At 41.8% G+C, this 23,008-nt stretch overlaps 1 protein-coding gene across 12 annotated transcripts in view; it reads right to left on the minus strand.

The window, feature by feature from the left end:
* The window catches only part of CC2D2A (coiled-coil and C2 domain containing 2A), an 89,409-nt gene that overhangs the window by 58,182 nt on the left and 8,219 nt on the right, over positions 1–23,008 (minus strand). For all 12 annotated transcript variants that reach the window (XR_008308095.1, XR_008308096.1, XR_008308097.1 and 9 more), the window contains 8 exons: positions 11,248–11,336; positions 10,524–10,625; positions 8,592–8,693; positions 7,234–7,419; positions 6,725–6,887; positions 4,893–5,029; positions 2,351–2,479; positions 648–857 (listed from right to left, as the gene is read on the minus strand). Coding sequence is in view for 9 of the 12 variants with exons in the window: in XM_053253487.1 (XP_053109462.1) it covers positions 648–857; positions 2,351–2,479; positions 4,893–5,029; positions 6,725–6,887; positions 7,234–7,419; positions 8,592–8,693; positions 10,524–10,625; positions 11,248–11,336 (1,118 nt within the window). In the remaining 3 variants the exon portion in view is untranslated. The remainder of the gene's footprint in view (positions 1–647; positions 858–2,350; positions 2,480–4,892; positions 5,030–6,724; positions 6,888–7,233; positions 7,420–8,591; positions 8,694–10,523; positions 10,626–11,247; positions 11,337–23,008) is intronic.

Here is a 23,008-nt window from a genome sequence, read left to right on the forward strand (position 1 = left end):
AACTAAAAGCTGAGAGAGCCTCAGACGGAAGCAGTCTGTAGCATTTGAATAAAACTGTTTTTCTTTTTGTCCTTTTCTTTTACAAGCCTCTCCAAGCAGGGTTTTTAACTCAGGAGAAAGGGGGGGAGCTGAAAGGGGGTCCTACTCTGGTGCAAGCACATCCTCAGATATTCAGCAAACTACCAGTTTTCTCACCACGTGTAGGTTTGCACGTGGAGGATTTTTGTGTACTTTTCCAATAGCAAAAGAAAGAGTTTCCCTGGGATTCCACCCCATGCCCAGAGAGGGTCACGCTCTGTTGAAAAGAGGGGTGGTGGCGGCAGCCATTTTTGAACCTACCAGAAATACAAAAGAGTTTTAGGAGTAGCCTTTGCCAGAGAGCTCAGAAGAGATGATTCAGCATTTTTCCTTCCCTTCACGTGAGCTTGCTCTGAGACAAAGGCTATAATCCGTTACACAGGTGATGAGCTAGTAGTAGCTAGTTTTTATCCTACAACATATAAGTGGATTTTAGACATTCACTAACAAATTATCTCCACAATGATGTTATGACATAACTAACATTTGAAATGCTCCACTAGGATTTCTATTTTACTGTGAAATTTCATTAAACCCTTTATACTCAAAAAGAAAAACAGTGGAATTACCTTATCTGTAAGGAGTTTGGTAAGATTTCTTTGTTTCCTTGATAGATACTGATCATACAACTGAGCCAGTTTAGCTGCTAAGACATGCTCACGGCTGAAGCAGGGATGATGAGTGAATATTAGCCCAGAAATATCAACATCCAGCTGAAACTGCCCTTGAGGATCCTCCGATCCAACAATGTACTGATTAGCAAGCATCATTTTTGTGGCCTGAAAGGAGATATATACTAGAGATATAACAAAAATCAGAGTTTTCTGGGGAGAATATGAGAGCTGGGGAATACACTTCAGTTTTTCATTACAATTTGGAAGTCTTTAGCTACAGCCATTTAAAGCACAGATTTATGGTGTCACTAACACCAGCTGATAAGCAAGTTAATATGCATTAGTGCCAGAGCTATGGTTGCAACGACACATTTACAAAATAATGAATCACTAAGAACTATCCATTGGCCTACTGCAATACTTCAGAATACTTGCATAAATGCAAGTCCCCAGCAATGAGCAGCCTCTTTGGAGAAAAGGGAATTTTGCTCTTCTCCTGAACAAGGAGTGATTCAATGAACCTATCCCAACTGATGCAGAGATGTAACAGAATTATACAACTTCAGAAGAGGTCACCCACTACGAATAGGTTTTGTGTGGGGTTCCCCTCCCCCCCAAAATACACTAGCAATTCCCTTGTGGCAAACTAATCTGGAACAACACACAGTTCAGGAATTACTCAGAGAGCCATTCTTACTTCCATCACACATAAGAATTATAAAAATATACACTTGGCCAAGGTCACAAAGCAAGTCCATAGCAGAATCTAGATTTAAAGTAAGATTACATAGATCTACCAGTCAGTTTACAGACTCTCCTGACATGCGAGTCTACACTCACAGGGCTCATGCATTCATATTCTCCCTCTCTCCCTCCCACATCCCCCCGACATCAACACAGAAGACTTGGGCTGTAAACGGGAGACATTTATCACTAAGACACAGTGAACAGAATTAAACTGCATGGACAGGGTGTACGGATGTCTTTATGTAAACTCTAAACCACACAGCATTCTACAGAAGGGGTGTGTGTGTGTGTGTGTGTGTGTGTGTGCGTGCACGCGCGTGTGACTCTAAGACTCACTGAGTACAGTCTGAACTGGCCCCAAGTTAAATATGCTTCAACACATGGATATGTAACAGAGGACCAAACTATATGCAATAGTGATGGTTCTGCAAGTTTGAGCATGAAACTGCCCCAATAACACAGCAAGAAAGGGCTGGGGAGCCATTTTTAATAGCAATAGGAGTGGATGGATGAGGAGTGCCGAAACCTTCCCCTGCCCTTGACTTACTTCCCCATAGCCTCTCTTCCTAAGATACTTTGACTAAGGAAAAAAATCACCTGGGGGTTAGGGGCTATATGGAGATAAGCTGTGTACGTGTGTGGGTGGCGGGGGAGATTCTGCACTCCTTAAACACACGCACACACACACATCCCTATAGCTTTTAAAATTGCACATCCTCCCCTTGCTCCCACAATGCCATTCAGCAGCTCCATAAACACAAAGCATTGCTTCTATCACATCTAGTTGGCCCCAAGAGAAACATGCAGCACCACCAGACTAGGGATTGGTGTGCAGTTATTCACTAAAGCATTGCACTGTTTTAAAAGTTATACAATAATCCATTCTGCGCTAATAAATTGAATGAACTCACCTTTTTATAAAATGTCTCCAGCTCTGGTTCTTTACCTTCCTCTGAGAATATTGGAGGCCGAGTAGCAGACTGCTTAATTGGATTGGGCAAAGCCAAAATGTTGCCATCATCTCCAAACCACTTTTTACCCTAGAGAGGAGGATGAAATACTTACAATCTTATTGGAAATACTTTGCCCAACCATAAAAGTTCTTCAGAAAATGAAAGCCCAAGAAACCCAAGGGCTACATTACTTTGACATAATGTAGGGATCCTGCAATATACATGTATCCATAATCCTCATGCACATAGACCAAGTTAAGTGCTTTTATTATCTCATTGCTTTAAAAGTACTTTACTGATCATAATGCTTAGCGCAGCACACAATTCCCACCCATGCCTAGGCACCCATCCACACACTGAGGGAAGGGATCAGCATGGCAACCACAGAGCCCTGTTTTTCCCTGTGGGGTGGGTGTGTGTGTGTGTGTGTGTGTGTGTGTGTGTGTGTGTGTGTGTACACAGCACACCAGGCCATTAAAGGAACACCTTCTCTGCTACCATCCTGCCCTCCCTTTTGAATAGCACAAGTCATTTGTGGTCAGTGGGAAGAGGAAAAGAGTTCTGCTTCTTCCATGTGCAAAGCTCACTGGGCAATCCTGGACCAGACAATATCTCTCAGTCTAACCTACCTCACAGGACTGATGTGCAAACAGAGGGGCTCATACAACCATAAACACCACTCTGAGCTCTTTGGAGGTGGGGTGAGGAACATGAAATGAACATGTTTTATATTCCATCAAGGTCTTTTAAAATAAGAATGGAGGAAGCAGGTTTAGGAAAAATTGTCCAATGTACCATAATGACATGTGACAATATACAATAGATTGAAGCCACTATCTTTAGAAGTGAACTAAATGCTAAAATCGTGTCATATGTGTTTACCAAGATCCAAGGTGGATCTTGTCATATGTATTTACCACACTGGAGCACCGTCAAGAGTTCTTTTCACATCTGGTCAGATTATGAATATGCAGTCTCTCATGGGCATACATTTTAAAATGCACCTATGCATGCTTGCTTAAACCACCCAAAATGACAACAAATATTTAATCTAATCAAGTAGATATTCAACTCTTATATCTACAATAGACTTACAATAGTTTACTGTAATAGTGCTATATTAAAATATTTCTTATTCAGATATTTAGGTAGATTTAGATCGCTCCCAAATGCCCCACTTTTAGATAAAACTTTGTAAAGGCGGGGGGGGGGGAATGCCAGTCTAACCACTTAAAATTCTGATGCAACTACCCTGAAGACACTGGGGCTTGAAGTTTAAATGGAAGCCCCTAGCTCAAGAACAGTCAAGGGTCACAACATTCAGAGCATTTAGGCTGCTTCACACATAACAAAACCCTTTAAATGTTACTGAAGTGGGATGATCCATGAACTATGGAACAAGTAGTTCTAGTAAGAACTACTCTGCCTGCTTTCCTTTCACTATGCCTATAAATGGACTAAATTTGGTCTAAATCGGTTAGGCAATTCACAAGTTAGCCCACTTGTGCCTCAAATGTTTATGCATCCGTCATCTTGAATTGGGATGGATGACATCATCACAAACTATGCCATTGAGTTATCCTTGTGTCCCTACAATTGTACCTGATTTGGTTCATACTGGTCCAGGAATTGTGAAGTTGATAGTAGGGATGTGCACGGACTGGTTCGGAGGCCATTCTACCGGCCTCCAGACCGGTCCGGACGTGGGGCGGTTTGGATTCGGAAGGGTTAGGGTGGGGGGTTCCATTAAGGGCGGGGGGGCTTTACTTACCCCTCCCGCATTTTCCCAACTCCGGCGCCGTAGTTAGTGTAAAAATCCGGCAGCAGGATCCCTCCTTGCCGCCGCTTCAATCTCCGATGGCTCCTTCTCCGTGGTAAACAATCGGGCGGCAGGATACCTCCCTGCCGCCCCCTTGAAGCCCCCTGCCGTCCCCTTCAATCTCGCCCCGACCGCTCGCTCGTGGCAGGGAGATGTCCTCCCGCCCCCTTCCCTGCTGGGCGGCAGGGGGCTTCAAGGGGGCGGCAGGGAGGTATCCACGGAGGAGGAGCCATCGGAGATTGAAGCGGACGGCAAGGAGGGATCCTGCCGCCGGATTTTTACACTAACTATGGTGCCGGAGTTGGGAAAATGCGGGAGGGGTAAGTAAAGACCCCCCCCCGCCCTTAATGGAACCCCCCACCCCAGTGCCGGACCGCAGCTCCGCGGTTCCGTGCACACCCCTAGTTGATAGGGATGGACAAACACACACAATGCTAGGTGATCTCATAAGCTTACTGGAAAGTAGGCTAAAAGTACACAGATTTGCCTTTTCCAGTACTGTGTGAAAGAGCCTTCAGTCTACAGTAGCTCCTTTTAATGATGAGACAGTGAGACACTGCTAGAGTGAATGGTTTGAGAATTTTGAGAATGCAGGCCAGATGCCTCCAAGACTGAATTTATTGCTTCTGGTTTTGTAGCATGAGCAGGGGAAAAAGCAAAGAAATACTGAAGGAAATGTACCTGTTCCTGCCTGAGTAACCTATTTTCTACAATGTTTTGGTTTGGCAGTGACACAACTGGACGCTCTCCTGTGTACAGACCTTCATCCTCAAGATACCTTGGCTGCATGTTTTCAGGCACCTTCAAAGAGGCAGGCACTAAAAACAAAAGTCACATAAACATGCATTTATTGCCCATTAATCACTATTCATCAACAGGTCATTAATTTTAGCAGCGTGTACAACACTTCAAACATTCACACAATTTTGCACTATTTGTTTATCCACACATGGATGTAGGCCACGGTTACTCTGATCGACAGAAAACAGAGTCAGAGATAATAAATGACCAAGATCTGCTAAACAAATACCTTTATTAGGACTAACAACCAAACATCACAACATAGTATGCAGACTTTCAAGTTCACCAGAATTCTTCTTCAGGCCAGATGGGAACCCCTCCCCCCAACAAGAAGTGGGGGGTAGACAAAAAGATATTGCTGGGCAAAATGGAAGCTCCAGCCTGCCCTTTATAAGGCTTAAGATGGAATGGAGGAGTCTGTCTAGAAATGTAATTAGGCAAGACTTTGCCTGGTACAAAGAGATCTCAGGCTGCAGCAAAGCATACTACGACAGTCAAGCAACATCTACTCTCCCTCTGAAAATATGAAGCCGTTGATAGTTATTCAAATCTTCCCAAGGGGGTGTAAGTAAACAATAATAACTACTATCCATGTTGCTGGTACTTGAGTCTTTTCTGAGCAGGGGCTGTCTTTTGTTAGTCCATTTCTACTCATTTAACCATACCCGCTTATCACTGGAATACCCCTCTGATTTCTTTCTGTGCCTAGAGTTTAAAAGAAAAAGAGTTTAGCCTCAAGATAATACACCTTACTGAAACCAGAAAGAAAAATGATGCCATGACTTGCCCAAGCTACAAGGGAAATAGTGCTCTGTTGTGCTAAGCAAGGAAAAAATGTGCCCATTGTGCGACAGCAACTCTGGAACAGAAGCTGGTACAGGAATGGCATAAACTAGGTATGAGGAGGCTGGCAGGGAAGTTAACAGCATATGTAGGATGGAAGTGGAAAGGAAGACAGCCCCTATCCAGAAAAGATGATGTTTAAACATTATCACCAGGCCAGGGCTCAGGAAATCCACTAGTCTACTGGTCTGTGATGAGTGAAAAATGATGCCAGATGAATGAAAAAAAATCCAGATGAGTAATGTACCACCACAGCTCACAATGAGTAAATTTTTTTTGTCTGGCTGGTGAACAGAGACATTTATTGACCCCTGCACCATGGTCCTCCTCTATGAACCAACCAGGGGGAAATGTAAAAATGTATAGATTGATATGGTACTTTCCTACCATCAATCAATCCTGAACCTGCATACCCTAATTTACTTCCACCACTGACCGGCAATCCAATTCTGAACATGAATTTTAGAAGCAAATCACAGTGATTTAAAGAGCAGCTGATTTCCAGCAATGCTTTGTACAAAAAGACAATACACGAAATTTGAAAGAACATAGCCAGCAGTGGCTTAATAAGATACATTTTTATTTGAAACAGATCAAGGCCTGAAGATAAGAATTAGGTAATACTCCATAAGTGGTCTCCCTTTTTGATAATGCCTCAAACAAATCACCAGCCTGGCAGCATCTCAAAATTAGTGTCTTACACACCCAGCTTGATCCCCTTAATTATTTCATATCCAAATCATTTTGGAAACAAGCTGTACTAGACCTCGAGTTCCTAACAATAATAATGCAAAAATAAATTCCTAAATGCAGCACATTCATGATCTGTGATACACAAAACCCCAAAATAAACCAGATTCATGGCATACCTCTTCGCATGCTGGGAATGAACAATATCTCTCTCTCTTTCTGTACCCGTCCAGAGTAGCTTTCATATTCTGCAGGTCTAACCTCTAAGAGATCAAGGCCCGTCTGCTCTATAATGAATAAGTCATCATCCTCTCTATCACGAACAAGATGCTTCTCTTCATCCTGTATTTTACATACAAACCTTTTAAAAACATTTCAGACAAAATCCCCTTTCAACATCACATTGCACAGGCTTCAGTAAATAAGGGGCTTGTTTTAGCCACTGTTGGTAGAGCAAATATTTAGTAAAACTTAAGCATTTTTTAGCACAAAGGATGCTTTAGTCCTATACATGTTGGATGTCACGTGTCTGGAAGGCATTATGCCCAACATGCAAAGACACACTGGGACAGGATACTGCTGCCCACCTGCTGTTGACCCCACACTTTCAACTTTTTGCGCTAGAGAATCAAAACAACAAATACCAAAATCCCACCCAAACAGATGTGCAGATGTAATTCACTGGTACCATTTCACCCTCTCCTTGTTCTTCCTGACAGCTGAGTGCCGAGTCCTGCTCTTCTTCCTCCCTCTCACCATTTGAGACGCTGAGTTTCTTGTTCCCAGTTTCATCCTCTACAGTCTCTGGCTCAGGATCATAATTGAAAGTAAAGAAATTATAGGCTTCTTTGGAAGAAGGATAACCAGCCTGGTTCTGATGGGAAAGATACATTTGATTAAGGAGGAGTTTCACAATGCAAGATTTTAATACAGATAAAATAGCTAAAACTGTTTTGCTTAGAATTAATTTTTTAAATAAAAGGAATAGAAGCAGCCGAAATCAAATATTTAGTAAACTGATCCTTAATCTAAGTAAACCAAAACCAACTGTGACTTAGTGACAAGATTATAACAGATTAACAACACCCAGCATCTACAAGGCCCCACTCTGAAAATCAGACCCCACTGCTCCCTGCTTTATATAAAAGATTACAGCAGTTCCACATTTAAACACACAGACCTACAACCATCATGTTCAATTGGGACCCAAATAGGCCAATTTTTTTCACAGGAAACTCAACTCAGAATTCAATATTTTGTTACTGGTTTTATAATTTTTAAAATGCCACTCACGTTAGCTGAAAGGTACACAATTCAGAAAGGTACACAATTTAAAAATAAATCAATCATCTTAAAACCTTACATAGAGTCTTTGTATCTGTACATCTAAGAGCCAGTAATGTTGCTGGAAAGTCATGTCTTGCAACGTTTTCATTAAATATAACTCATATCTACTACTCTGTACATATCTGATGGCACAGCAAATCTTAAGTCAAACTGTCAGGCATGTTATGTATTTATTACTTTGCTTTTGAATAAAAACCTTTTTACATTGTTCATTTTTATCGGAACAAACTGATTGTGCATGGATGCGGAGCTTATAAAATGATCAGAGTCTAGAAAGAAGCATTTCTTCCTTCTGATATGTGTGTGACAGATATCAGAAGAAAGTAGGCACATTTCCTGCTAGTAAAGTAGTTGGCTGTATATACAGTATACAGCTGATCCAGTCACCTACCACATTCATCACACTCCTCCTGCTGCTGCTCCACATCCATGATTCTCTTGCTGCCAACATCACCCCATTCTATAAGCCTCCTACAAGTGGAGAGCTGCATGCAACCAAAGGCACACAAAAGGGACCAGTTGGACTGGCTTCTATGCATTTAAACCATCATTATTTATTATAATCACCATAAATTATTTGTCTTCAATTTCTAGTGTCTATCAGGCTGCTGACCAAAATGAGTTCACAACTGCATCACAATGTTTCATAAGTCTGACCAACTACACAAACTTCACAACCAACTGAAGATCAGTCCTCACCTGTGATTCTTGCTTGACTTTGCTGACAGAATCATGAAACTTCACTCTTGCAGATACCTTGGATTCATTCTCTTGTGTTACATTTGATTCACCTTCACCTACCTGCCAAAAAAACCCAACAAAAAACCCACACCCTTTTAATCATGTATTCATTTATTTAGCAAATTTATATACCACCAAACACAAGTGTCTCATGGAGGTTTACAATTTACTTTATACTACCAACACGCTTGTAACTACAACTGGTGGGGGAATGGGAATATGTGCAGAAGAGGTCAAATATGTTCGATATTTTTATATGCAAGCCACTTCACACATTCAGAGAGATGGGGGGTATAAATATTGTAAACAAAGGTAAAATACTGTGTACACTCTTTGCACACACACACACTCAAAATCCCCATCAGTAGAGTTCAGGTTGTCCAAAGGTGGGGAACAGACAATCTGTGTTCTACTGAAGTCAGTTTGCTGAATCCCTTAGAATACTAAATGGTGGAGAGAGAGAGAGAGAGAGAGAGAATATAAAAATAAATAAATTTCAAAGTGAGATCCTCATCGCAGCTCCTGGCTCTAGACAGATGAGGGACAACAACTGAGTACGCAAGAAGGTGGGAAAGTAACTAAGAGCTCATCTCATTTACAACGGTATACAACATATTGGCATTGCATGCTCTTTGCTACTGTGGCACAGAACTTGTGGAATGGGCACCATCCCTTTCCACATACATTGCCCAAAACTACAAAAGCTCATAGGCATTGTCAAAAGTGACTAAAAGCTTGTCTTGCCAGTCAAGAGGTATCTATAAAATTTCCACCCTGCCTTTCAGCACAAAATAGCCTCAAGACAGCTTCCAATAATAATACACAATAAAATACACACACTTATAACCAACAAGATACAACAGTAAACCCAGACAAGAAGTTTTTGCTGCTTAAAGCTGAAGATCTTTATATTTTTATATATATTCCCCAAACTATTTTAGATCTAGATCATCAATATTTACAAAGAACCAACACAAAAGAAATTTTGCTTTAATTTGTTAAAACTGGAGACGGAAGAGATTCCAAAGTTGAGCCAATCTATCCCATGGATTTTAGATGTATTTACTGACTGATTTACATCCAATCACCTCCTTAAAGTGTTCTAGAACTTTTCATGGGCTCCATGGACAATTGTGTTCAGCTGCATATATATTCTGGAAGATTTTCCTAATATTGATCATGAACCTGCATCATACAACTTTAAACCTTGTTTCCATTTTTGGGAGAACTGACAGAAACCTCTGAGTGCAAGTCAAGACTGACCTTGCATATCACATAAAGTTGTACAATTTCTATTACCCAAGAAATACTTTTAAACAAACAAAACTTTGTCTTTATTAGTCATCGAAATGAATTAAAGCAGACTTCCAATTATCAGATAATCCATTGATTTCTTGAAAAATATTTTTCTATAAGGGGAAAGAATGCAGGAATCCATAAAGTATACTACTACAACTACTTTGAATACAGAGGCAAACTAGATGAAATATAAACCATTATTTACCTTTCCATTAAAAAAAAAAATCAGCTGTGTGGAACACAATCTGAATGGGGACCATGACATAGGGAGAGAGGATCAGTTCTTTCCACCATGCCATGGTCCATATGCAAATCCCACCCCCACCACTGCAATTTGCCCTTGGACAGAAGCTCCTATGAGGGCAAGTAGCAGCTTTCCTACCAGTAAAAAGAACAGTCTGAAGGGGGCAGTGTCAGGACTGCAGCCAAGGGAGAAAGGGTTATAAAAACGGTCTTCTGCGTGGTTGTTTGACTGAGATAAGCTTTCTCTCCCTTGACGGCTATTTAAAAGACACACACACACACACACACACACACACACACACACACACACACATACTTAATGCCATGTCTAATTTGACCTTTACTCACCTCATTATCCAGTTGAATTTGTGCTTTCTTCTCACCGAGACTTTCCAAGGATCGTGGATGAGGACCCAAGACTTCTTGTAGTAAAGCACTTTCAGCTTTAGACTAAATAAAAGAAAAAATCTTAGTTTTTATTTATTTCTGCATTATTTTTCACTAGCAGGTTGCTTGCTCACCATGAATAAGTAGCAGCTTGATGGCATGCACACACAAGCTGCACTGGGAGCTACTACAAGACAAGACTAGGGAGAAAATGCTGAATTTCTACACGGATGGGTGTCCTGTGTACACAGCTGCCTGATCTCAGGACTGTGGCCCCACTCTTCCCATTTTCTAGTGTGATAAGATCAACACAGTGGCAATTTTTGATATATTTTACAGCAGGGGTAGGCAACCTTGGTTCTCTAGTTGCTGTTGAACTACAACTTCCAGCATCCCCAACCACAAGAAACTGTGACTGGGGATGATGGGAGTTTCAGTTCGACACAGCTGGAGAACCAAGGTTGCCTGACCCTGTTTTATGATAATTTAAGCCTTAAAGCGACTTCAGCACTTAAAATAGTAACTCATGTCCCCTAAGCAAAAAAATATAATAGCTGTTTTCCTCAACAAAAAAATACATGGCATTATCAAGTATCACATAAATTAAAATGACAAGAAGGAAAAGCACATAGACACTTAAACTGGATATTGGAGAACATTAAGGATGATACATATCCAATCTCACCCGCGCAGCTTTCCGTTTCTCTCTCATTCGTTCTCTCATGGAAAACTCTGCAAAACTTGTTCCTGAGGCTGATGGAAGTGGAGGCAAGCCTAGAGTGGACAGTTATACCAATAAATTTCAAAATATTCTTCTCATTGGTAAACAATCTGAAACTATAGGAGCTAATCAAAATGTCAACAGCACTTGAAAAGGGGTGCAGAGTTAGCAAGGAATTAGCTTTAAAAGAAAACATTTTAAAACTATGTTCTTTATTCTTTATTATTAGAGCTATTAATGTTCTTAATAACATTTGTATTCCATAATTAGATTACATTAAAGGTACTAAATTCTCAACCTAAATGCTGTATACGAACATTTCCTTCTATATTTCACTTTTAAGAACATAAGAACTGCCTTGCTGGAGCGCAGCGTTTTGTTCCCAGCATTTGTCAATCATAGGACTCCAGATGCTCATAAGTCAGGCATGGTAATGGTGGCCACCCCTTGTTCTTTGTCTCCAGTACTGTATGCAACACTCAGAGATACACTGCCTCAGAACATGGTCATTCTATGTAGCTCCATGGATTTTGCCAATTCTTTTTAGCACAATCTCCAGAAGCAAAACTAAACATAACTGGGAATACTAATGTAAGCTTTGCAGGGAGGAGAGCATTTGTAGGGTGGCAACTGGTGGATAGCCCTTGCTCACTGATGGTCCCCTGCAAAGCTCCCCACCCCACACAGTTCCAAGACAGCCAATAAGACTAGTTGAAGGGAAAATGTCCTCAGAGAATCATTTCTGGAGAAGAATCAGTAGGAAGGGCAAAGCACCCTTTCCTTCCACATCAATTCTTCAAATACTATTCCACCCTCACAGTAACTTAGCAAACACAGATGTGGGAACATACATTTGATGTTCTGTCTTGTATTACTGATCTCCACATCTTGTGTCAATGAGTTTCCTAAATTAATTGCATGTTATGCAAACAAGTACTTTCTTTTGCCTGTTCTGAATCTACTGCTAATGCACTTCATTTGTGGGTTTTTTAAAGTTTGTACTCCCAGACACTCATGCAGATTAATTCCACCACCACATACTTAAGCATGCATGAAAAGAACCAAGGTCAGGAATCTACCATTCCAGTACTGTGCATCTCCTTAACTGCTCTAAACACTAATAAACCAACTCACAGCAGAGCTAGCAACAGAACTCACATGAGCATATGACATGTGAATGCTTAAAATGATTAATATTCAGCATTATGGTGTAATTTCTGCATGTTAATTTAATGCACTCCATTAGAAAGTCATTCAACCTTTCTTGAACATTCAGAAGACTCAACAAAAATGTCTTGGAATCACAGGAAACGTTCATCCATTCATTTACAGATCTTGGGCCCCAACTCTAATCACACTTATTTGGCTCCATATAAATCAATGGTGCTTATTAATCTAAAACAGGCCTGCTCAACTTCGGCCCTCCGGCAGATGTTGGCCTACAGCTCCCATAATCCCTGGCTATTGGCCATTGCGGCTGGGGATTATGCGAGTTGTAGTCCAAAAACAGCCAGGGGCCAAAGTTGAGCAGTCCTGAATTAAAGCAAATATGTTCAGAACTGTGGTGTAAGCAAAGGGGACACCACCACCCTGGAAACAAGGTCAGAAAAGGAGCAGAAGAGAGGCAACAGTGGCAGGAGCTAATCACTTTGCCTCCAGGCAACCAAGGCACAGCCTGCCTTTACTTGTGCTAGGAGGATATCAAATGAACACCAGTCCCATTGTCAGGCATTTGCTTGCTACTTGAAGACCTGTGTGTCCTGGAGGGATAAAGAGGAAAAATCCAGGCCAGGGAGTTCATGTCCTCAGTTTCTGAAGAGAACACCAATGGCCTAAGACAATTCTGCTGGGTTTTTTTTTTAATTACTTTCTCTTTTACCTTTTCTCTCTCTTTTTTGCTTTTATTGTTTATTTCAGTAAGTTAAATAAATCACCTTGTATGCCTTGGCAGAAAGGTGGAATATATAAACACAGTAGATAAAATTATCCAGAATACAAGGTAATTTACATGACCAGCCCTACCCAGGCTTGGACAGCCCTACCTGGGATCGCTACCGATCTCGGCACCAGGGTAGCCCAGGTTTTGTACCTGGGCTAATAGTGAGGTAAGAGGATGTGAGCAAGTCCTCCTATCCCATGCCCCGGGCCTTGTGGCTGCTCATGGAGTTTACCCCAAACCACAATACCAAGCACCCACAGAGCCTGATGGCAGGAGCACTCATCAGTGGGGAAATCCCCCAATGTACCACACTCCTGGCGCAATGCATTGTGGGATGCCTGAGGACTTCCTCCAGTGCCCAGCTCTGCTGCTTGCCATCGTGCCGCTCAAGTGGCAGAGGGACGGGCAGCAGCAGGATGGTGTGCAGGGAGGCAGGTAGTAGCCTGCCTCTCCACCAGCCCTCCCGAGGCCGGGTAAATTTGGTCATGTAAACAACCTTTATATAACTGCAGTAAACTGGTCTCTTGAGACATGGCAGCCATGAGGGAACTGGAGAGGAAACAGGAAGCAGGCATGGGGCTGGAGAGGCAGTAAGAGGAAGAGAGAGCCAGGCTAAGAACAATTCCCTGTGAGCTCAGCGGGGTGCCTGGAAGATGAGCCTACTTCCTTCTGTCCAAGGCCAAGTGGGAGCCCTGGGCCAAGAATCCTACGTTTTGTAACAAGACTAATAAATCCTGTTGTGGTCCCCTATACAATTCAGGGCTGGGAAACCAGAGAAAGCAAGTTATTGCAAAATCTACTCCAACATCTTTCCAGACACTTTTGTGGAAGGTCATTTTGTCTGGCAATAATATTTGGAACACAAACGAAGGGTGCACTGCTCAGAGACAGTGTACTTTATGCACTGCAATTCTTGAAACTAGAAACAAACAACAAGAGAAAAGAGACAGTTTGTCTCCTTCGCTTAAAATAAAAATCCAGAACTACAACCAAGATTTGTATCTTACAGATTATAGACACTCACTTTTTACACTTTGTGTAAAATCCTGCATGGACCCCCAAAATACATGAAGCTCATAAAAATGTACTAAGGCAAGACTTCTGTGAAAATATTAACAGCATTACACACACAGTATGAACTTCACAATGTTTTCATCTTCCACTATTTGTCACGGGAATAAATGTCAAAACTTAAACATTTCTTGAAACACCATTTCCTCATTACTCACAGCTGTTTTCTATTCACTATTACTCTGTCTGATTAGTGAATTAGAATGCTGCCAATGTCTTGGAGTTAAAAGGGTAGTTCTGAATCCAAAAGAGCTCAAAGATTAAATAAAGGGAAATGAAAGATTTTTGCCAAAGGGACTTAAAAGACATACACAGACACACAAACCTTTGGGAAAACCTAACATAAATGCATAAGGAAACTGTTGAATAATACTCAAAGGGGAAATAAACTATCTTGTTACAATTGTTAGTCATTCTATGGATGTAATTTTAAATGCATATTGTCAGATGGGGATGGGAATAGCAAAATAAATATTAGCTTGAGTGGCTCTTAGGGACATTAAGCAAGCTCTAAACATGTTGAGATTTTTGTTCCCTAAAAAGTGGACTGGAGAATAATTCCAACATTTCATGACTGTTTTAAAATTGAGAGATGAGGCAGATCCCCAAGCATCACAAACAGCAGAGATTTAGTTACAACTATTACCGTAATTTGGGGTAGAAAGGCCTCAATGGGTACGTTATTAAAAGTTGTTTACTGCTGCCCATGGCATTTACGCCAATGTGGCATTTACGCTAGAATTCAGGATCAAGTAAAATTTTAAGTGTTCAACACAACCAAAAGAATAACGCATGATGTCTAACTGCCCACTAACTGCGGCATTTATGCCGATCCGATATTTCTGCTGGGTTTCTTAAATTTTTCAGTCTTCTTTCCTTTACGTTGACACGGCCTTTCTGCCCAAAATTATGGTAAGTAAAACATAGAAGTAAATAAAGGCACTTGTAAGAGAACACAGCAACAAAATTCAGAGAGATTTAGAGAGTACACTTTGTATATACATCTAAAGGCAACAAAAGCAGAGTGCCATCTTATTGGGCAAGTTCAGACACCATACAGAACCATGGTTTGTTCTGTCTTAACTAAGGTTAATTTGTATGTCTGAACTTGCCATAGTCAAAAACTGTTTTATTTCAGGCAGTCAAACCATGATCTGAACCCAAGGTTTGAAGTTTGTTTGTCCTAACCATGTCTCTTGTGATGTCTGAACTTGCAGTTGAGGTTTAATCTTCATTTATTTCACTAGCCCCATTCCTGCAAGCCTCTCACACAGAGAAAGACAAGTCTAGATCATGGAAGGTAAGAAGAAGGGGAAGGATCCAAACAAACCACAATCTGGCAAAACAAAACAGATTTCGGCAATTATCTATGGCACCAATCCAGGGTTGTTAAATAAACCATAGTTCCATGTGATATTTGAACCCACCTATTATAAAAATATTCTCCTTCTAGCCATACACTTAGTACTTTCAAATAAAAGGCAAACACTTCTGATCTTAGTCACCACCTCATGTATGGTCTGCAGTACCTATGCATGGCAGGTCAAAAAGAGGAGACAGAAGGCTGTGCCGGCTGGTCAAAATTCAAAAGAAAGATAGCATACACCAGGTAAGAAATTCAGCATATAGGTGCTTATATGCCAATGCCGGAAGCCTCCAAGCCAAGATGGGTGAGCTGGAGTGCTTGGATGCTTACACAGAAACAGATATAGTGCGTCTAACAGAAACACGGTGGAACAGTGAGAATCAGTGGGACACTGTTATCCCTGGATATAAACTCTATAGAAATGTCAGGGAGAGGTGCCTTGGAGGTGGAGTAGCAATGTATGTTAAAGAAGGAATAGACTCTAACAAGGTAGAAAACCTAGGTGGACTAAAGTCCTCCACAGAAACCCTGTGCGTGACAATACAAGGCCTGGAAAAAAAACATGCTACTGGGGACATGCTATCGCCCTCCGGATCAAAACGCTGACAGTGACTGGGAGTTGCAGGAGGAAATCAGGGAGGCGTCAAGGAGAGGCAGGACAGTAATAATGGGTGACTTCAATTACCCACACATAGACTGGGTAAATTTACAGTCCGGTAATAACAAAGAGGTCAAATTTCTAGATATGCTGAATGACTGTGCCCTAGAACAGTTGGTTTTGGAACCAACCAAAGAGAAGGCGACCTTGGACTTAATCCTGAGTGGCTCCCAGGACCTGGTGCATGATGTCAGTGTAAACAACCCTTTACGGAACAGTGACCATAGTGTGATCAAATTCAGCATACATGCGGAAGTCTAACACAGACACTTCATCTAACACACCAAGGAAGTCTAACACAGAAACTTCGAATTTCAGGAAACGTCTCCAAAATGAGGAGTATGGTGAAAACAAAACTGAAAGGGAAAATCAGGAGAGTCACTTTGCTCCAGAGTGCATGGAGTTTACTCAAAACCACAATACTAGAAGCCCAGGTAGATTGTATACCCAAAAGGAGAAAAGGTACCACTAAGTCCAGGAGGATGCCAGCATGGCTAACAGGTAGTGAAGGAAGCCATAAAGAGGGAAGACAACTTCCTTTCGAAATGGGAAGGCCTGTCCAAATGAAGAGGGAAAAAGGAACACAAACGCTGGCAAAAGAAATAAAAGGTGACAATAAGGGAGGCAAAAAGAGAGTTTGAGGAACATTTAGCTAAAAGCATCAAGGGGAATAACAAAAACTTCTTTAAATACATCAGATGTAGGAAACCTCCTGCATCGGTTTCCTGCATCTGATCATCTCCAGGAAGGCAGTTGGACCATTAGACAATGAGAGAGTGAAAGGGATTATTGAGGATATGGAGGTTGCAGAGAAGTTAAATGAGTTCTTTGCATCCATCTTCACAGCAGAGGATACTAAGCATATACCTGTTCCTGAAACAGGCTTTTCAGAGATGGAGGCTAAAGAACTGAGTCAGATAGAAGTGACAAGAGATGATGTTCTAACTGTCTAGAAAAACTGATAACTAACAAATCACGAGGGCCGGATGGCATCCATCCAGGAGTCCTCAAAGAACGCAAATGCAAAATTGCCGACCTCCTTACTAAAATACAGGTGAAACTCAAAATTAGAATATCGTGCAAAAGTTCATTAATTTCAGTAATGCAAATTAAAAGGTGAAACTGATATATGAGATAGACGCATTACATGCAAAGCGAGATAAGTCAAGCCTTAATTTGTTATAATTGTGATGATCATGGCGTACAGATCATGAGAACCCCAGATCCACAATCCCAGAAAATTAGAATATTACATGAAACCAATAAAACAAGGATTGTTAATAGAACAATATCGGACCTCTGAAAAGTATAAGCATGCATATGTATTCAGTACCTGGTTTGGGCCCCTTTTGCAGCAATTACTGCCTCAGTGCGGCGTGGCATGGATGCTATCATCCTGTGGCACTGCTGAGGTGTTATGGAAGACCAGGATGCTTCAATAGCGGCCTTCAGCTCTTCTGCATTGTTTGGTCTCATGTCTCTCATCCTTCTCTTGGCAATGCCCCATAGATTCTCTATGGGGTTCAGGTCAGGCGAGTTTGCTGGCCAATCAAGCACAGTAATCCCATGGTCATGGAACCAGGTTTTGGTACTTTTGGCAGTGTGGGCAGGTGCCAAGTCCTGCTGGAAAATGAAGTCAGCATCCCCATACAGCTCGTCTGCGGAAGGAAGCATGAAGTGCTCCAAAATCTCCTGATAGACCGCTGCGTTGACCCTGGACTTAATGAAGCACAGTGGACCAACACCAGCAGATGACATGGCTCCCCAAAACAACACAGACTGTGGAAACTTCACACTGGACTTCAAGCATCTTGCATTGTGTGCCTCTCCATTCTTCCTCCAGACTCTGGGTCCTTGGTTTCCAAATGAGATGCAAAAGTTGCTCTCATCAGAAAAGAGGACTTTGGACCACTGAGCAACAGACCAGTTCTTTTTTTCTTGAGCCCAGGTAAGACGCTTCTGACGTTGTTTGTTGTTCAGGAGCGGCTTGACAAGAGGAATATGACATTTGAAGCCCATGTCCAGGATCCGTCTGTGTGTGGTGGCTCTTGATGTACTAACTCCAGCCTCAGTCCACTCCTTGTGAAAGTCCCCAACACTTTTGAATGGCCTTTTCCTGACAATCCTCTCCAGGCTGCGGTCATCCCTGCTGCTTGTGCACCTTTTTCTTCCACACTTTTCCCTTCCACATAACTTTCTATTAATGTGCTTTGATACAGCACTTTGGGAACATCCAACTTCTTTTGCAATTACCTTTTGAGGTTTCCCCTCCTTATGGAGGGTGTCAATGATGGTTTTCTGCACAACTGTCAAGTCAGCAGTCTTTCCCATGATTGTGATTCCTAATGAACCAGACTGAGAGACCATTTAAAGGCTCAGGAACCCTTTGCAGGTGTTATGGATTGATTAGCTGATTGGAGTGGGACACCTGGAGCCTAGACTGTTGAACCTTTTCACAATATTCTAATTTTCTGGGATTGTGGATTTGGGGTTCTCATGAGCTGTATGCCATGATCATCACAATTATAACAAATTAAGGCTTGACTTATCTCGCTTTGCATGTAATGTGTCTATCTCATATATCAGTTTCACCTTTTAATTTGCATTACTGAAATTAATGAACTTTTGCACGATATTCTAATTTTTCAAGTTTCACCTGTATATAACATACCCCTGCAATCAGGCTCTGTACCAGAGGACTGGAAAGTAGCAAATATAACACTGATTTTCAAAAAGGGATCCAGGGGCGATTCAGGAAATTACAGGCCATTTAGCTTAACATCTGTTCCAGGCAAATTGATGGAAGAGATCCTCAAAGATAAAATTGTAAAGCACCTAGAAGAACAGGCCCTGCTGGGAGAGAACCAGCATGGCTTCTGCAAAGGTAAATCTTGTCTCACAAACCTTTTGGAGTTCTTTGAGAGTGTCAGCAAGTGTGTGGATCAAGGTGATCCAGTTGACATAGTATATCTGGACTTCCAAATAGCTTTCGAGAAAGTTCCTCATCAAAAACTCCTGAGAAAACTTAGCAGTCATGGGATAAGGGGACAAGTACATGTGTGGATTGCTAACTGGTTGAAGGACAGGAAACAGTGGGTAAGGATAAATGGAGAGTTTTCACAATGGAGGGAAGTAAGAAGTTGGGTCCCCCAGGGATCTGTACTGGGACCAGTGCTTTTTAATTTATTCATAAATGATCTAGAAGTAGGGGTAAGCAGCGAGGTGGCCAAATTTGCAGATGATACCAAACTGATTGTAAGGAGCTCCAAAAGGATCTCTCCAAACTGGGTGAGTGGGCGACAAAGTGGCAAATGTGGTTCAATGCTGGCAAGTGTAAAGTAATGCACATTGGGACAAAAAAGCCCAACTTCAAGTATATGTTGATGGGATCTGAGCTGTTGCTTACTGACCAGGAGAGGGATCTTGGGGTTGTGGTGGCCAGCTCATTGAAAGTGTTGACTCAATGTGTGGCAGCTGTGAAAAAGGCCAATTCCATGCTAGGGATCATTAGGAAGGGGGTTGAAAATAAAACTGGTAACATTATATTGCACTTATACAAAACTATGGTGCAGCCATACCTGGAGTTCTGCATAAAGTGCTGGTTACCACATCTAAAAAAGGACATTGTAGAACTGGAAAAGTTGCAGAAGAGGGCAACCAAGATGATCAGGGGCCTAGAGCACCTTTCTTATGAGGCAAGGCTACAACACCTGGGGCTATTTAGTTTAGAAAAAAAGACGACTGCAGGGAAACATGATAGAGGTCTATAAAATCATGTATGGTGTGGAGAAAGTGGATAGAGAGAAATTCTTCTCCCTCTCACATCACACTAGAACCAGGGGTCATCCCATGAAATTGATTACCAGGAAATTTAGGACCAAGAAACGGAGGTACTTTTTCACACAATGCATAATCAACTTGTGGAATTCGAAAGAAGATGTGGTGACAGCCAACAACCTGGATGGCTTTAAGAGGAGTTTGGATAACTTCATGGAGGAGAGGTATATCAACGGCTACTAGTCTGAGGGCTATAGGCTACCTCCAGCCTCAAAGGTAGGATGCCTCTGAGTACCAATCGCAGGAGAGTAACAGCAGGAGAGAGGGCATGGCCTCAACTCCTGCCTGTAGGCTCCCAGTGACAAGATGCTGGACTAGATGGGCCAAGGGCCTGATCCAGCAGGGCTGTATTTGTGTTCCTAATGCTGTATGCATGTGCACCATGTGATTTACTTAAAATTAATATTCTACTTTCGGCCATAAATGTCCCCCTGAAGTGGCATATAACAACAAAAATACAGAATTCTAGAACAGAAAAAAGAAGATAAAAATTTACCAACCAAAATTGCAACAAGACCATAGTATACATACTGCTACTGTGCTTTGGAACTTCTCACTGTTAGTCTACAGGATGGGAATATGTAGGAGCATTACTGTGTGCTGTGGAGGTGGACTGGTGTGTACAGCATTAGGCAATCTGGTTCCAAGTAATCTAGTTCCTTCCAATCTGTAAGAAGCCAAATCGCCACACAATCCCTTTAAAATGGAGGATTTACCCACACGGAGGTGAGCAGGTCCATCCCTGGTCCTCCTCCTCTCACCACCATTACCGTGGAGACAGCACTCCCCCCCCAAGCTATCCACGCTCACCAGCAGCACTTTCCCCCAGCTGCCCCCATGCAGCACCAGCACACACATGGCCTTCTCGCATGTGCAGCAACCATTTGTGTGATCAGCATGGTTGCTGACCACACAAATTACCTCCGTGCATGTGCATGCCAGAGCCACGCATGGATAGCTGGGGTAGGGAGTGCCACCAGTACAGTAATGACAGCAAGCAGAGGAGGAGCAGGGATAGACCTGCTCTCCTCCACGTTAAAGGCGGTGGGTAAGTCCTCGATTCTAAAGAGAATGTGCCATGACACAGCTTCCGAATTGCATTTGGGCACATCCCTAGATTCTACTGTTGACTCTTCAAATCCTTAACTATTTGTATCTTCTTCATTAAAAAACCTCATGAAGAAGAGCAGCAACATGGCATATTCACACTAGCGTGCCCATAAGATCAGATGGCCATTAGCATCTACACATCTCACATAAGCATTTTTTTGCACTTGCTATGAGTTTCTTCATCTCTCTCACCAAAGGAAAGGAATGTAGAATAGACATTAAGACATTGTTTTTAGACAAGGGACAGATAATAAAATCAGGAATGTTACAAAAAGATATTGAAAGGTTACTAGGGGGAAACAAAAAATGATTCTAACAGTACTTTGTGCACTGGAAATGAAAATTGTACAAACCCACTGAGTTTCCTTCAGTATTAAAGGTAAAGTGTGCCGTCAAGTTGGTTTCAACTCCTGGCAATCACAGAGCCCTGTGGTTTTCTCTGGTAGAGTACAGGAGGAGTTTACCATTGCCTCCTCCCACGCAGTATGAGATGATGCCTTTCAGCATCTTCCTATAGCACTGCTGCCCGATATACGTGTTTCCCATAGTCTGAGAAACATACCAATATTACTGATGTGTTATTTTCAACATCTAGAATGGTTGTGTATTCTATGAACATATTGCCATTTTCTGAGATACAAAATAACAAGCAGATACAACAAAATATTGCAGTTTTTTTCAAAGGATAACAGCAGAGGCGGGGATTAATCTCCCCTTTCTTTTGCTACATGGAAAGGCTAGAGATGGTTATATTGGGATGTTCTGAATCCGAATGCTTTATTTGTTAAAATAAATATTTATTTATACTTTCCAGCCATACAAGATTCTGAAGGCAGCTAACAGTCAATCATTAAAAAAACCCACCATAGAATACAGATATAAATACTCACATTAAAAACAAAATGAAGAGAGATTCATCATGAATCAGAAGGAAGAGCAGCAAAGCCAAGCTGCTAGTTTATGATCACATAAGATGATCAACAATCAGTTTCCACCCAACACACTGACATATTGACCCCAAATCCAGAGGCAGATTGGGAATGAGAGAGCCAAATGGATACTCTGAGGCAGAAGTTCCACAACGCTAGCGGTGAGACAGAGCAGGCTAATCACTGAAGCTCAAAGGAGAAGACAGCCCTTAAGATTTCCATCTCCCAAACCATTTAGGACTTTAGGACTTTAAAGCAGTGGGAAGGAGAGAGGAAAAATTACACCTTCCCCCTTGCTCTTCTCTGTAAGGCAATTGTACATGGGTACTCAGTAAACAGAGCTGGGCAAGATTTTCCCCTTCCTCCTTATCCAATCAGGTATCTGTAATACACATGCCTGCTTGCAGGATGCTCATTCAGGATAACATTCTGGATGTCAGTTGTTTTATTAATTGGCATTTAATAACCACACCACCATGCTAAATGAATAGCTAATATGGCTGGGGAAAGGACCAGAAGGATCACCAGCTCACAGTTGTGTGTTGGTTCCTCCCCTTAATTATTCAAGTCCCCAGGCATGCCCAGTACCCACTGCCATATCTCCCTCTGCCCAGCCCTGACTATCTAGTTCAGGCAATACCGTCATTTGGTTACCATAAGAAGTGAACAGCCGACTTTAAAAAGCATTAGACAAAATAACAGATGATAGATGTATCAACAATTGCCACAAAACAACATCATTGCTTTACAATGCTCGCTAAATAAAAAGCATGGGATGGGAAGTAACAATTCTCATTCAATTTTCCAATAGGCAG

This window comes from Hemicordylus capensis, chromosome 5, assembly GCF_027244095.1.
Source record: "Hemicordylus capensis ecotype Gifberg chromosome 5, rHemCap1.1.pri, whole genome shotgun sequence".
Lineage (NCBI taxonomy): Eukaryota > Metazoa > Chordata > Lepidosauria > Squamata > Cordylidae > Hemicordylus > Hemicordylus capensis.